Raw genomic sequence first — 16,452 nt, 5'->3', positions numbered from 1 at the left:
TGAGAATGCACAGAGTTGAGGTCAGAGCAGACATCTAGGCCACATGCCAGTCAAAGTAGCATTATGTACCACCAATGTGTACTCAGGGGAAGACCTCAAGGGCTCAGGGTGCCATTTTGGACTAAGCCACAATCCCAGAAATAAGACCAAGGCCCAATCTTAAAATGCCACCCAAAACCCTTGAAGTCTTCATGTGAGTTGTCACATTTCGTTCGCTCTGAGTGTGGGGTAATATGCTGTTGTGCTCTCCTCATTACTTTGTGAAAGAGTGCATCAAGGCAGCATAAATGTTGCAAAAGAGGCTCTCACAAGCACATCCTTTCATGAGCTAACAGATATGCACATATCGTATGCGTATGCGTATATCCTGTATATCCTATAGTCCTGTCTAGCCTACTTTAATTGGGGTACAGTGAAATGGATGAATCCATGCTTTCATGTTGTTGATGCCAAATTCTGATCCTACCATCCAAATGTCGCAGCAGAAATCGAGACTCATCAGACCAGGCAACGTTTCTCCAATCTTCTATTGTCCAATTTTGGTGAGCCTGTGTAAATGGTAGCTTGTTTCCTGTTCTTAGCTGACAGGAGTGGTACATGGTGTGGTCTTCTGCTGCTGTAGCCCATCCACCTCAAGGTTGGACGTGTTGTGTGTTTAGAGATGGTATTCTGCATACCTCGGTAGTAACGAATGGGTATTTGAGTTACTGTTGCCTTTCTATAAGCTGGAACCAGTCTGGTCATTCTCTTCTGACCTCTGACATCAACAAGGCATTTGCGCCCACAGAACTGCCACTCACTGGATATCTTCTCTTTTTCGGACCATTCTCTGTAAACCCTAGAGATGGTTGTGCGTGAAAATCCCAGTAGATCAGCAGTTTATGAAATACTCAGACCAGCCCGTCTGGCACCAACAACCATGCCACGTTTAAATTACCTTTCGTCCCCTTTATGTTGCTTGGTTTGAACTGCAGCAGATCCTCTTGACAATGTCTACATGCCTAAGTGCATTGAGTTGCTGCCATGTGATTGGTTGATAGAAATTTGCGTTAACAAGCAGTTGGACAGGCGTACCTAATAAAGTGGCCGGTGGGTATATATATGTAAATATATATATATATATATATATATATAATTTAATATATATATATATATATATATATATATATATATATATATATAATTTTTTTTTTTTTGAAGGCCCAATTGTCTGACATTTTCTAAAATGTTTGTATGAAGTGCTCATTTAAACCTTTATTTATCAACAAATATATTTTATATGACCGAGTTTTCATTTGAATGAATGTAAGTAAGACATCTAAATGCAGTGTCATACCTGCTATATAAAGTACTATATAGTAGGAAGGGATGCTGCCCTCTTAAATATATAAATATGAAAGTTAATCATTGGTTTAAATGTCAGGAATCTGACTGACACAGACTCTTATAAACACCAACACTCTTATAAATAAAGGTTTTAAAAGGTTTTTTTTGCAGTAATGTCATAGAAAAAACATTTTTGGTTCAACATTGAATGTTTCTGAAACCATTTGAAGAACACTGTTAAAAGCTGTTGGTTACTTTTCTTTAAAATAATGTGTACTTGTATGGAAGTAACTTACTTGTAACTTATTTTTTTATAGTTATGCAGAGTTCATTTACATAATTCTAAGAAAACGGTAACAAATAAAAACCAACTAATTACTTTAAAATCTAATTAAAGTCAATTAATTGTTTTTTTACACTGAGGCTTTTTCTATGATGTTCTTCACACAACCATTGATGCAGTTAAAGAACCTTTATTTGTAAGTAATGCACAGTTAACATGTATGTCAACAGAATGAGACACTAAAGAAGATAACCTTATTATATTTACTCAGGGTTTACCCAGGCGTGGAACTAGTAGGCCTATCTAAATGCTCCATTACCCTTACAAATATTTACCTTGGTAACCATAGGTTCCACCAAAACACTGTATAAACTAGAGGTATTATTGCCATAAAATTGTGATTGCTAGGCATTAGTCAAACCACTGTCAAATAACGTTGTTTAAAAGAAGAGAATTAAATCCCATACTAAAATATTATGGCTCAGCAGTAACAATAACTATAGTAACAGTGGATTAAGATGCGTAAGCACACATGCAAGTATCAGTATTTCCATAATAAAAAAACACATTCATGCCACATAAGGTGTTTAGAACTCACATCTGTACTGAACATAGCATAAATTAATTTTCAAGATACTGATACATGTTGAATATTAGTCATGATGAGTGATTTGCCTTTTAGTCTGATTTAACTGACCACTGGTGGCTTTCACTAACTAGTCCATTGCTATCATGCCACCCAGTGTTGATTGATAGAACAGCAGGTGGTCAACACTTTCTCCAACAAACAAATGAGAATGCATTAATAAAAACTTGACAGCAAGATGTATGTTATTTTATTTATTACATTAATTGGAAAAATATAACCAATTAGCCTGATCATAACATTTAAAATGTTTATGGTAGTATGATATTTAGATGTGTAACAGTGAACAAAAAAATCTAATTTAAAAGAATATAATAAGGAAATTTCATTTATCATTGCAACCAGGCAACGAATCTCCTATAGCATAAACCTTTAAGGTAACTAATGCAATGAATTATACATATTCATAAGTGATCCAGTTATGTCTATTAAAATCAAACGTGTGCTTAATAGGCAAGGAAAGTAGGAATGTCAGAGGAAATGTATTCAATGTGAAGCCTACTATTATCCAAAGACTGATAGTTTGTCTATGTGTGAAGTAGATAATGGTCATAATTTCACAAATGGGATGAAGAAATTTTTACAGTCTCGTCCGCTGATTAGCAGGAAGTTCATCCTGGTCGAGCCCCCACAGGAATGTTCGCAGGCGTGTCACTTCCTTCTGAAGCTCAGGGCTGGGGATTGGCTGAGTCAGGTCCAGGCGTGGCGTCTCATTAGGCAGGATAAGAGGAGGATGGTCCAGGAAACTCTCAAAAATATCTGATAAATTATTAAAGATAGAAAATAATAAATTGTATATAATTTTAAAAATAGTGTATATAGTAAACAGTTGGGGTTGGTGAGATTTTCTTTAAACTTTATTTAAGTCTTTAATGCTCAACATATATGTATATATAAATGGAAATCCAAATATATATGGTGGCACAGTGGCTCAGTGGTTAGCACTGTCGCCTCACAGCAAGAAGGTCGCTGGTACAAGTCCCAGCTGGACCAGTTGGCATTTCCGTGTGGAGCTTGCGCATTCCCCCTTGTTGGTGTGGGTTTCCTCCGGGTTCTCCAGTTTCCCCCACAGTCCACAGACATGCATTATAGGTGAATTGAATAAACTAAATTGGCCATTGTGTATGAGTGTGTGTGAATGAGTGTGTATGGGTGTTTCCCAGTACAACAGTTTATACAACAATTCTCAGAAATATCAGAACTCCTACAGCCTCCTCACCCTTCTGTATTACTCTGCCCACTTAGAGTGACTGCAGATCCATGAACACACTACAGTTGACAAATATTGCAGCTGTTGAACAACGTAATGTACTTTTGAGGCTTTTTTAGGATGTAGTTTTAGAGAATGTAGTTGTTTAGATTGCAACTATGTAGTTAATTTATAAGGATAGAGCCCATTTTTAAATATTTATAGTTTCTGCACGTCGGCATTCGTCAGCCTCCCATTGAACAGAACAAAGATGGTTGACGTTGTCCAACCACATAATGGCAACAGAGACCGCATAATAAACCATTAGAGGAGAAAAGATTGGCGTATTTTCAAACTACAGCTGATCAAAACATTATTAAATAGGTGAGTGACATTTTAAGTCAATTTCTCTCCTTTGTATGTTGTAGTGCTGTATGTATACCATAGTAATTGTAGTGTATGGAGTGTGAGATGGGACTCGCATATCAGGACTGTATGCATTTTGTGTTGGCCACTTTTTGTATAACCCTGAGCTACTTTTTGGTTGGCCATCTGCTTGTTTCTAATGAGTCTTCGGTTTTCGTTACTGCAGACTAGTTCAGCAAAAAGAAAGACAGAAGAAATGCTTACATGTCTTTAGCATTTTTTCTTATCACAGACACAACAGTAATCTGGTAGTGTTTGTGCTGCTTTAGCTTTTTTGGGGTTAATTATTGTGATATCCCAATTGCAACAGAGAAATACTGCGAAATGTCTCTAGACTGATGGCATTTCATGTCTTTCAGCCTTATATTCTTAAAATGTGAACAAAATCACCTGTTTTGTCAGCACTTTAGACATTATACTAGATAATCATTCAAATACTAGTTCTAAAGTGACGTTGATGTATTAGTAATGGTTTCTGCTTTTCTGATGGTCAGCAGCAGATGTGAATGAATGGCAGAAGAAAGTAGTTCCTCATGCAAAATAATTCTTAAACTCTCCATGTTTGATTTTCTTTTTTATATACACGATCATGCCGGCGAACTGTTGGATAAACGCAATATCACGCTCGTAGCAGTGCGATATCGCTGTACAATGCACTGCTACGCATGTGATATTGCTCATATATATATATATATATATATATATATATATATATATATATATATATATATATATATTTATATATATATATATATATATATATATATATATATATATACATATATATATATATATATATTTATATATATATATATATATATATTTATATATATATATATATATATATATATATATATATATATATATATATATTATATATATATATATATATATATATATATATATATATATATTATATATATATATATATATATGTGTGTGTGTGTGTGTGTGTGTGTGTGTGTGTGTGTGTGTGTGTGTGTGTGTGTGTGTGTGTGTGTGTGTGTATGTGTGTGTAACCTTGAATATATATACTATCTGAGTGTTTTATTTTATTATACATTTTAATCTTTTTATATATATATATACTATCTAACCACGCTCCTATTGGTTATTGAGTTGACACTCATCACAGCTGAAGTCATACTGCAGGAAAGTGTCTGAAATCTGAATCTGCCAAAACTTCATTGCATGGAAAATCTGATTGGCCATTAATCAAGTGTCAACAGCCTGGGATTATAGTCTTTAATAATCTTTTAGGATTTCCCAAATGTTTCTCAAATGACCAAATTGTGGCTGAAATCACAGTGTGAGCAGGGCTTTAGTGAATCAAAGTTGGTTAGCCTTTTGGTCCAGGGCCTAAGCATTTTCCTGCCTTGCTTGTCAACATTTCTGAGGGATGAGATATGGGCCTAGAACCATGTGCTTGTGTGTGCGTGACACAATTATGGCCAATTATGCTTTATTTACTTTTATATTATTATAATGTCTTGGTGGCGGCACAGTGGTGCAGCGGGTAGCGCTGTCACCTCAAAGCAAGAAGGTCGCTGGTTCGCGCTGGGTCAGTTGGCATTTCTGTGTGGAGTTTGCATGTTATCCCTGTGCTCGCATGGAATTCCTTGGGTACCCCGGTTTCCCCCACAAGTCCAAAGACGTGCGCTAAAGATGAATTGAGTAAGCTGAATTGGCTGTAGTGTAGGAGTGTGAATGATTATGTATGGATGTTTCCCAGTGATGGGTTGCAGCTGGAATGGCATTCGCTGTGTAAAAGATATGCTGGATAAGTTGACAGTTCATTCTGCTGTGGCAACCCCTGATTAATAAAGGGACTAAGCCGGAAAAGAAAATTAATGAATGAATGAATGAATAATGTCTTGGTTTTCCACCATCTTCTTCCCAAAGGCCAGGAAGCCAGTCAGCTATATCACTGAACCCCTATTATTTTATGTTTTTACTTACCCCCTCCAAGTTCGGTCCCGAGAGGCGGAGCCCATGAAGAAGGTGGGGCTCTTGTTGGCCCAAGCTTATAATGAGTGAGAAGATGGTGAAGCTGGGATGGACTTAGCAAGGGATGCTCTTCCTGTAAACTTGACCAGGATGACTAAATGGATACAGTGGAAATGAATTCAGTTGTGATGGCATGCTTATTTACTTATTAACGGCAAAGGTGAGTTTGTTCTCTCACCTGAATAAGGCGGGTCTTCGGAATGCACAGGAAGTTAACAGTAACTGAAAGCTTCTTCAGAAACTCTGACGCAATATCTCCAAGACCAGCTCCTTGCAGCCAGTCTAAGACCAAGTCCAGATTTGTTCGAATCTGAACCGCACGGGACCAAGAGAAGAGATTATCTGTAGAAAACAGAGCAGTTGAATCATTATAAACACCAAATCCAGATATAAACCCATTGCCATCAGATCTTTAGCTCTTGTGTTTATGAAAGACTGACCTCTCTCTAGAAGTGTGTTGAGAAGAGATGTGTTTGTGAAAAAGAAGAGGTAGCCAAATGTTTGGGAGGTCAGCGGCGGAGAGAGACAAGCTTCTCTGGAGAGCTGGAGAGAGCAGCGATACACTTCGACCAATCCTGCCACGGTGGGTGGCAAAGCGGACCCATCCTCTTCCTCGTCTCCTTCCCCTCCGCTTCCTGTCTTGTCCTTCACTCCTGCTTTCGCTTTCTTCCTCTCCTCGCTGGAGAACGGGTTTGTGTCCAACAGTGCTGGGAGCAAAGAGTACAACGTCTGAAAGAGACAGACATGTAAACACATAAATCCTGTGTTGCCGAAGCCGCACAGACAGATGCACATTCTCTCACCTTGGTCAGATGGTAAACGCACTGCTGGAAAGTGTGCATGATGACGTCATCGAGCTGAGCTAGAGCCTCAGAGCAGGTGTCCATGTCAGCCGAGAGAACAGGGTCACCAGGAGCTGCAGGTTTATGATGAGACACGTCAAAATACAAGTGGACTTAAGGATTGATGAGTGAACTGCGCAAAATTGTTTAAGATGGCAGTAAAATTACACTGAAAAGGTGGTCTTTTTTTTACATTCTTTATGAAAAAGAACTATATTCAAGTGTGTTATTAATATAGTTCTTTAAAACAAAAAATAGAAAGGTATACTTCAGGCTACATTACTTTTCAGAAATATACCTAAAATCACATTTATAGGGATAGTTCTCCCAAAAACGAAAATTTATTCTTATTTACACACCCTCAGGTGATTCCAAATGTTTTTTTATTATGTTGAAGACAAAAGAAAATATTTGGAAGATAGCTGAAAACCTGGTTTAAAGATTCTTCATAATATCTTCTTTTGTGTTCAACAGAATAAAGGCTATCACTTTAAGAGTGCTTGACTTACACTAACAGAAGGGTCTTAGTATACTGTATACACTCCCTGACAAAGTCTTGTTGCATATCCAAGTTTTAGGAACAACAAATAATAACTTCACATCTAGTTGATCATTTGGTATCAGAAGTGGCTTATATGAAAGGAAAAGGTCTCTAGATTGTGCTTATTTTACCAAAATAAAATATTGATATCTTAGAATTTTTAAATTAGGACAGTAAAGTCTGACTTTGCTTAGACAAAAGTCTTGTCACCTAATAGAAATAATGCACGGTATAGAATATAAAGTCATGGTGCAGTGGAAGAATAATTAATATTGTGTGACTCCCATGAGCTTGGAGGACTGCATCCATACATCTCTGCAATAACTCAAATAACTTATTTATAAAGTCATCAGGAATGCAAGCGTTCTTGCAGTTCATCAAGATTCTTTGGATTCATCTTCAATGCCTCCTCCTTCATCTTACCCCAAACATGATCAATAATGTTCAATCTGGTGACTGGGCTGGCCAATCCTAGAGCACCTTGACCTTATTTGCTTTCAGGAATTTTGATGGGAGGCTGAAGTATGAGCGCTATCCTGCGGAAGAATTTGCCCTCTCCTGTGGTTTGTAAAGTAATGGGCAGCACAAATGTCTTGATACCTCAGGCTGTTGATGTTGCCATCCACTCTGCAGATCTCTCGCATGCCCCCATCCTGAATGTAACCCCAGACCATGATTTTTCCTTCACCAAACTTGTTCTGTGAGAATCTTGGGTCTGTGCAGGTTCCAATAGGTCTTCTGCAGTATTTGTGATGATTTGGATGCAGTTCAACAGATGATTAATCTGAGAAATCTACCTTCTGCCACTTTTCCAAATGGTCAACTAGAAGTCAAGTTATTATTTGTTGTTCTTAAAACTGGGATCGACTTTCGTGTATGGCGTATACTTGTTCATTGACTTTAAAGTATAAAAATACTGTATATCCTACAGTAAGTATACTTGGCTTGTACACTAAAAACAAAAGATTAATTGCATTTAGTAAAATTTTTAAGGTAAGTGGCTGCAAACAGTTTATATTGGCTGAATTTATTTAAATATTTAAATTTAGTAATGTTCATCTTATTTTTTTTTGTTTAAATTCAGCCCAAATAAATTGTTTGCAACCAGTTACCTTAAAAAAAATGTAAAAGTACGGTAAAGTTGTTTTAGTGGCCTATAACATTTTTCCCCAGCATAATATGACATCCATCCATGGTTTCATTGACAAAGTTTAAGACAATTCCTGGATTAAATTGCATGTTTGAGCTGCTTTAACTGAAAGTAACATCTAATTTAACTAAAGCCTACCCAGGTGAAACTAATTTGTTAAGTACACTTGCATCATAACACTAGAAAACTACTAGTTAACAAAAAGTACACTAAAAGAGCACTTGTAAATACACATGCAGTATAACATTAGGAAGTACTAATTATCTAAGAGCACACTAAGAACTGTTGCGGTAGTCAGTGTCAGTAGCCTTGTGGTTAGTGTGCTGACATATAGTTATATGGTTCTTGCTGCAACCCAAGTTTAAATTCTGGCTTGAAGTCCTTTACTGATGCTGTTGCCCTGTGTCAGCACCCCATGCTTTCGTGTCAATCCCAAAACTGATTCATTCATTTGCCTTTGGCTTAATCCCTGATTATCAGGGGTTGCTACAGAATGAGCCAGCAACTATTCCAGCATATGTTTTATGTAGCGAATGCCCTCTCACATTCACACACACGCTACTGCCAATTTACTGTAGATCATCTATAGATCACCTTTACGACATGTCTTTAGACTGTGGGGTAAACGGGAGCACCCGGAGGAAACCCACGCGAACATGGGGAGAACATGCAAACTCCACACAGAAATGCTGTAACAGCTGTAAGTTGACAGTGCTGACCACTGAGCCACTGTGCTGCCCAAATCCCAAAACTGTCTTGTCAAATTAAAGGTGAAAACCCTCTAAAATGTAACTGTAAAAAAGAACTGCATAATAAAACTAACATTCTAGACAGTATACTTCAACTGGTACTTTCACAAATTAATTAGTTCATACAATTATTACAAAAATAAATGCCTAGTTCAGTGTTTCTCAACCACGTTCCAGGAGGACAACCAGCACTGCATGTTTTGAATGCCTTTTTTGTCTATCACACCCATTACAGGTCTTTATGTCTTTCGTAATGAGCTGTTGATCTGAATCAGATGTGTTGGTTAAAGAGATTTGGAAATGCTGGCGGGCCTCCCGGAACATGGTTTAGAAACACTGGTCTAGTTTACATATAATATCACCAGCAGTATATGAAAACGTAATTGTGAACTATTTGTGCATTTATTCTACTGTTAACTACTGTTGCACTTACTGTTTAGCTAACTTAAAAGTATACTTTTATATACTAAAATGGGCCAATTTAGTGGCAAAAAGTATTCAAGTAGTATACTTACAAGTATACTGCCAGTACATAGACGCTAGTATCCTTACTACATAAAGTATACTTAAATATACTGTATACTTCAGCATTACTTTAGCATACTTCATAATTTTTTTTAGTGAAGGATAAACCCTTCCAAGTGACTTCTTACTTTATTAGCATTTGAAATCTGTCATAAGTTTAGTTTGTTTTAATATTTATTGACAGTAGAATGTCTTATTTTACAAGATCATCCTTGAAAGATTGGCAACTGCTGGTTGGCAAGTATGTGTGTAATGCGTATATATTTAATGTGTGAGATTAATTTAAGTGTTTCACTCTTGGAAAATACAAGTATTTACTATGTAATGAAGCCTATCGAAATGCAGTTAGAATTAAATTTTGGATTGGTTTTTATTTTAATAAATCATGACACAGTTAAGTAATATGATATCACTCAAAATAGAACGCAAATTTCACAAATAATCAATGATTTCATATAAAATTGTTGCTTTTATAGAACAGTTCAACAAATAAGGTTAAGGTTGAGTGAGTAAAATTTTAGATACAAAGCCCCAAACTATTTATATTGCATAAATATAAGTTTATGAAACAAAAGTAGTAGTATTTTAAAATATTATAAATCTTTTTAAAGCTTATAAAGGCCTATTTTGCAGGGCATGATGTTTGCTTAGACTAGCAGGATTCCCAAAAAGAACAAGATGCCATAATAAAAGATGAGAATTAACAGATTTAATCTAACAAAATACACAAGATACTCTAGAAGATATGGCACATTAAGAAGATCTCTTTTGCTCACCTTCAAATTCCCACTCTTTCTCCAGGGCTTCAACTTTGACCTGGAAGAAGTTGAGGAGCTCTGTGGCGTTGGACATCCAGAACATGAGAGGCCGGAGGTCAGAGGACAGTTTCTGAGCGCTCGGTGGAGGAAGATCAACCTCAGCATCTGCTGAGCTGAACACACATCAGAGAAATGGTACAAAACCTCAGCATGGTGCACGAAATCCACACACAGCTGTTTAAAGCACAGTTCTCATACTGTATTTTTAAAATATGGATACATGGTTGGTCAACATCTGAAGTTTTTAGTTTGTGGCTAAAAAAAGCTTAGGCTAGTGTGGACAATTCTAGTTCTAATGTTTTCAAAGTCTTACGGGGATAAACATTAGACATTAAAAAACATTATATATACAGTTAAGGCCTGAATTATTAGCCCCCTGAATTATTAGCCCCCTGTTTGTTGTTTTCCCCAATTTCTGTTTAACAGAGAGACGATTTTTTTCAACACATTTCTAAACATAATAACTGATTTATTTTATCTTTGTCATGATGACAATACATAATATTTGACTAGATATTTTTCAAGACACTTCTATACAGCTTAAAGTGACATTTAAAGGCTTAACTAGGTTAATAAGGTTAACTAAGCTGATTAGGGTAATTAGGCAAGTTATTGTATAATGATGGTTTGTTCTGTAGACTATCGAAAAAAATATTGGTTAAAGGAGCTAATAATTTTGAGCTTAAAATGTTTTCAAAAAAATTAAAAACTGCTTTTATTCTAGCCGAAATAAAATAAATAAGACTTTCTCCAGAAGAAAAAATATTATCAGACATACTGTAAAAATTTCCTTGCTCTGTTAAACATCATTTGGGAAATATTTAAAAAAGAAAAAAAATATTCAAAGGGGGGCTAATAATTCAACTTCAGCTGTATATACAGTATATACACAGGGGTTTGGTCTTTTTAACCCGCCCAAAGCCAGTTTAGCCAATTGTATTACAGTATTTAATTTGGATCTAACAGCAGCTGTGCACAAGATGTAATATTGATCATTTTATAAAGCTTTACTTGTGAATTCTGGTTTTATATGGATGGTTTTATAAGCCTTTGATGCATACAGTAACAATGGTGTGATCAGTCGTGGCTAAAACCAGATATTTTCACAAAGAGGGCCAGAATGACGGTTCAAACTTTTTTTGTAATATTGTGTACAAAAATTATTAATATTATAAGTGAACTTCAAGAACATTTAAAAATAATTTTAAAAATCCATGTCATGACCTCTTTAAATGCTAGTCAAATTTTTTATTTGTGGCACAGTTTGACCAAAGCATAGATTCAGCCAGATAAGGAAGAAAATGTGTCTGTTTGGTGTTTAAATCATGTCATGTTTCAATTTTACTCGTCAGTTTTTTTTACTTTTGACATTTGTTATTCTAAACTATTTAACTAAATATAAAGTTTTATGTGTACTACACAAATATGATATTTGTGTTCACTTTTTTCAAATAATCCATGGACACTATACAGTGTTGGGATAAAGCAAGTTACGTAATAATATAACTTTTCTAAGTAACGAGTAAAGTAACGCATCACTTTTAAAATATTACTAATGATATTTAAATTACTTTTATAAAATGTAATGCGATTTACTTTTTAGTTTGTTTAATTAATTAGCCTAAAAATGGCTGAATTATAAATGAATCCCGCACTCAATGAGAGAATGCGCTATCCACAGGAACAGACAGAAATAAAATGGCAGAGCCTTAAATTTCTGTGATGGAAGTATTCTCATTGTTCTGAATGCATCAACGAAAAGGAAAAGGGGATTGTTTCAGTTAGTTTAGTTTGTTTAGTTTGGCAGTTATTTTATGTAACTAGTAAGACATAAAGTACAAAAGTAGAAAACACATTTCTTTCATTTTCATTAATCTGTATATACGGCATGTATAGCTCTAGGTCAGGACCAAGTCAGAAGATTATTTAATTATAAAAAGTTTTTTTTTTAAGTAAATGGAGGTTATACAGTGCGATGTTAATTGCAGAGCTCCTCTATTTAAAAAAAGCAGAAAAAAATCCCTGTAAGTTCTCAAAGAGATTAAGCCTCAGCCAGGTATGAAAAAATAACACAAAATTACCTCAAAAGAAATATAACGTATTACTTACCATAAAAAGTAACTAAGTAACGCAACTAGTTACTTTTTTGGGAGTAACTCAATATTGTAATGCATTACTTTTAAAAGTAACTTTCCCCAACACAAATAATAAATATATATATATATATATATATATATATATATATATATATATATATTTCTTTTATTATTGGAATGTATACAAATTCAAGGCATGCATGCTCAGACATTTCAGAGTGCAGGATTATGTGAAGAATGGCATAACTCAAGCTCAGTGTTGGTAAGGGGAGAGGAATCTGCTGTTTACAGGTCTGTCACTGAGCAACAGTGTTTCAACAGTGTATACAGATGTAGTGCAGCATGCAGAGGTGGTGCAGGTTCTTACTTTTGTGTTGGATGTTTGTCACCGAACTCTTTAATTTTGTCCTGAAAGATGAATAATGGAACAGAGAGAGAGAGAAAGAGAGAGAGAGAGAGAGATTAAAGCAGACTCGGATGAATGCATGGGCGGGAGTGTTTGGCTGATGTGTCCGGACAATGACAGCACATTTTCCAAACGGGTGGAAATGACATCAGTCAACCTCTGTTTACAAACTACGGCGAAATTCCAGTGAAAGCCCATCTGTGTCTGCAGCTGCGGCTCCTCCACCACAGCACTCGCTCCGTGCAGAGAGAGAGAGAGTGTCTGAAGCCTTGTAGATAAACCATTACTGCTGCTGCTGCTGTTTTAAAGGCGTCATGACATGAGAATTCAAATTTGCCTTGATCTTTTGACAAATAAGGGCACTTAATCACATTAAAACATCCTGCAGGATTCAACTCTTAAAGCATCCTCCTTATTATAAACCAAGCATTTATTTAATAATGCTGTAAAAGTGACTTGTCTGCCAATAAAGCTGAATGTGATGTCACAGGAGTGCATATATTTGCATAGATGTCGCCTACATAGCACCAGCTCTACCCATTGACGTTTAGTTACTCAGTAACTAATGCTGTGTTCACACCAGATGCGGAACGCTTGAATAAATCACACTGTCCATGCGTAAATAGACGTGAGAACATTTTTAGTTTGCTCGCTTCATTCAAGCGTCAAATTCACCTCACAACAGATGTGGATTCGCATCATGGGCAGGGCTTCTGTCTGTCCGAAGACTCTAGCTTAGTTTCTAAATGCCTAACATTGATTTTATTTAGAGAATAGCTGTGTTTGTGAGCTTTAGGAAGGCTATGGAAAGAGTATATGTTCAGTTGGCGCCGTGTCTGAGTGCACTAGATCTTTTCAGAGGTGCACCCAGCTCTGAGTTCATCAACTCCTCCAGAAACTATACCTACATGATGGAGGCTTTCAGCGGTGCTTCCGACTGAGCCGTGTCCAGTTTGATGAACTGTTGTCCGGTGTCAGCAAAAGGATTTCCCTTTGGGACACCAACAACAGGTGCTACGTCATAATCACGCTCCTACAAAAGAAAGCTCCTGATTGGTCAATGCGACGTGAATGTCCACTGAAGTTCAGATTTTTGAACACTAGTGATTGAATCGTGCAAAACGATCTACTCATGCTGCTCCATTCGCATCATTAAGTCACATGTAAGTCACTTGGGCTTGACACTTCATCCACGTCTGATGTGAACGCAGCATAACACTTTCCTACCAATGACTAAAGCATTGTGTTGCACCAAAAGCAAGTACAATCAATTATAAATAGTGGTGCTGTTTACAGTATACAAATGTAATAAGACACTGCAAACAGGAGAGATTACATGCAGAGCTGCAGTGGATCTGACAGATGCTGCGCACAAGATGTAATATTGATAATTTTATAAAGCTTTACTTGTGAATTCTGGTTTTATATGGATGGTTTTATAAGCCTTTGATGCATACAGTAACAATGGTGTGATCAGTCGTGGCTAAAACCAGATATTTTCACAAAGAGGGCCAGAATTATGGTTTAAACTTTTTTGTAATATTATGTACAAAAATTAATAATATTATAAGTGAACTTCAAGAACATATAAAAATAATTTTAAAAATCCATGTCATGACCTCTTTAAATGCTAGTCTAACCTTTTATTTGTGGCTCAGTTTGACCAAAGCATAGATTCAGCCAGATAAGGAAGAAAATATGTCTGTTTGGTGTTTAAATCATGTCATGTTCAACATCACCTTTTCACTCCGACAGCGGTCTCTCAGTGTGGTTATAAAACAGCCAAACCACTTTACTCCTACTGAGGCCTGTGATTTCACACGTTAGGATATCTGGATGCTTCATGAACTTTCTTTACCATTTTGCACCATTAGAAAGGGTTGTTGCTAGATTGGATATGGTTGCAGCTGGAAGTTAACGAGAATTATTTATATTATTTATTAAATTTCCCATTTTTTGTATTTTTATTAACATCTACCCCACCCCAACCCTAAACCCAACCATTACAGTACTGTAAAAATATTCATTATTGTTATATAGTGTCATAAAAAATGCTGCTATATTGATGTGCATATCGCTCTTCCGGCCGGCTGCATATACGATCTAGACTTTACCATTTGAAAAGCTCAAGCACTTCTTTATCAACATCAGATAAGAGAGCATGTGCTACTTTTGTACTCATTTTGTACTCATCCTGGATGTAATTTAACAGGATCATTAACATTATTGCTGCAATTACTATTAGAAAAAAAACATATTAGAAAATAACAAATCTTAAATGTACTATTTATGAAAATAACACTTATGTTCTAATTAGATTTACTTTGATATTGGTTTAAAATTGACAAAATATAAATGCGTTCCCAAAAAAATCTATCTGTTGTCTTTTAATTAATAAAAATTTATTTAAAATTTTTGTAAAAACAGTATTTTAAATTCATTCATTAAATTTAATGTATCATTTAATATATATTGTAATTTCATTATTGTTTTTTATGTTTAATAGTGTAGAGTTCCACATATTAAAGGTATATTTAGGGGCCAAGCAGTGAAGTTGCGAAGACACCTATTGTTTTCGTTAGCGTTCCTATTATTATTATTATTATTATATTATTATTATTATTATTATTATTATTATTATTATTATTCAGTTCCATTCTTCTGCAGGATTTGAATGGCAGCCCATATAACCGTATACAGGAAAGTTGTATATTTTTTGGCACAATGTTTTGTCCAAAGTTTCACTTTTGTTTATCTTTAAAACTTTTGAACCGAATGGGCTACAATCAAAATTCTTCCTATGGCGTCATTTTCCGTATTGAAAACATTTTTTTGTATTTTTTTACATTTTTGCAAAGCCTATTTGACTGAACTCATCCTAGGCCATTTGTGCAAGTTTCACTAAAATTGAAACACGTGATCTACAGAACATGGTGACCAAAAGTTATGAAATTTTAATAGTTTTTGTTAAACTTGCGAACAAATCTTACATGAAGCTTGCGAAAATGGACTTGAGGCGATATCTCTGTAACACATTGACGTATTCACACCAAGCTTGGTGTGTGTTATGACAACCATGGTCTGAGGTTACCTGCCACTTTTCAGCGCACTAGAAAGAGATACAAAAAATAGCTTTTTTGCTTAGAACTTATCAATCCTTTGTCCAAAACTCATAAAACTGGTCTCTTCACATCCGATAGAACATGCCAAATCAAATAATGTCTGATTTTCGCAGGTCAGCCATTTTGGGCATCGGCCATTTTGATTTTTGACCAAAAATGCTATAATTTGCAAACATATTCATGTATCATTACAAAGCATGGTATGCATCTTCAACACCATGCCCTGAAAGTACTCGAAAACGTTTGGAGCAGTGTCACCTTGTGGCCAGAAGTTATATGGCCTCTGGACTGGTTTGCTCATTCTGCCTCTGGACTGCTTTGCTCGT

The 16,452-nt window shown here is 35.8% G+C and overlaps 1 protein-coding gene across 1 annotated transcript in view; it reads right to left on the bottom strand.

The window, feature by feature from the left end:
• Positions 1-1,868: 1,868 nt before the first annotated feature.
• rasip1 (Ras interacting protein 1) overlaps positions 1,869-16,452 on the bottom strand; it is a 37,428-nt gene continuing 22,844 nt past the window's right edge. Inside the window, exons 10-16 of the mRNA XM_056475689.1 lie at positions 12,966-13,006; positions 10,461-10,615; positions 6,681-6,793; positions 6,318-6,606; positions 6,056-6,219; positions 5,830-5,971; positions 1,869-3,014 (exon numbers count right to left, since the gene is read on the bottom strand). Of these exons, the coding sequence (XP_056331664.1) occupies positions 2,836-3,014; positions 5,830-5,971; positions 6,056-6,219; positions 6,318-6,606; positions 6,681-6,793; positions 10,461-10,615; positions 12,966-13,006 (1,083 nt within the window). The 3' untranslated portion in view covers positions 1,869-2,835. The remainder of the gene's footprint in view (positions 3,015-5,829; positions 5,972-6,055; positions 6,220-6,317; positions 6,607-6,680; positions 6,794-10,460; positions 10,616-12,965; positions 13,007-16,452) is intronic.

This window comes from Danio aesculapii, chromosome 16 (assembly GCF_903798145.1).
Source record: "Danio aesculapii chromosome 16, fDanAes4.1, whole genome shotgun sequence".
NCBI classification, from domain to species: domain Eukaryota; kingdom Metazoa; phylum Chordata; class Actinopteri; order Cypriniformes; family Danionidae; genus Danio; species Danio aesculapii.
The sequence above is the reverse complement of the archived record's forward strand: the minus strand, read 5'-3'. Positions and strand labels throughout refer to the sequence as shown.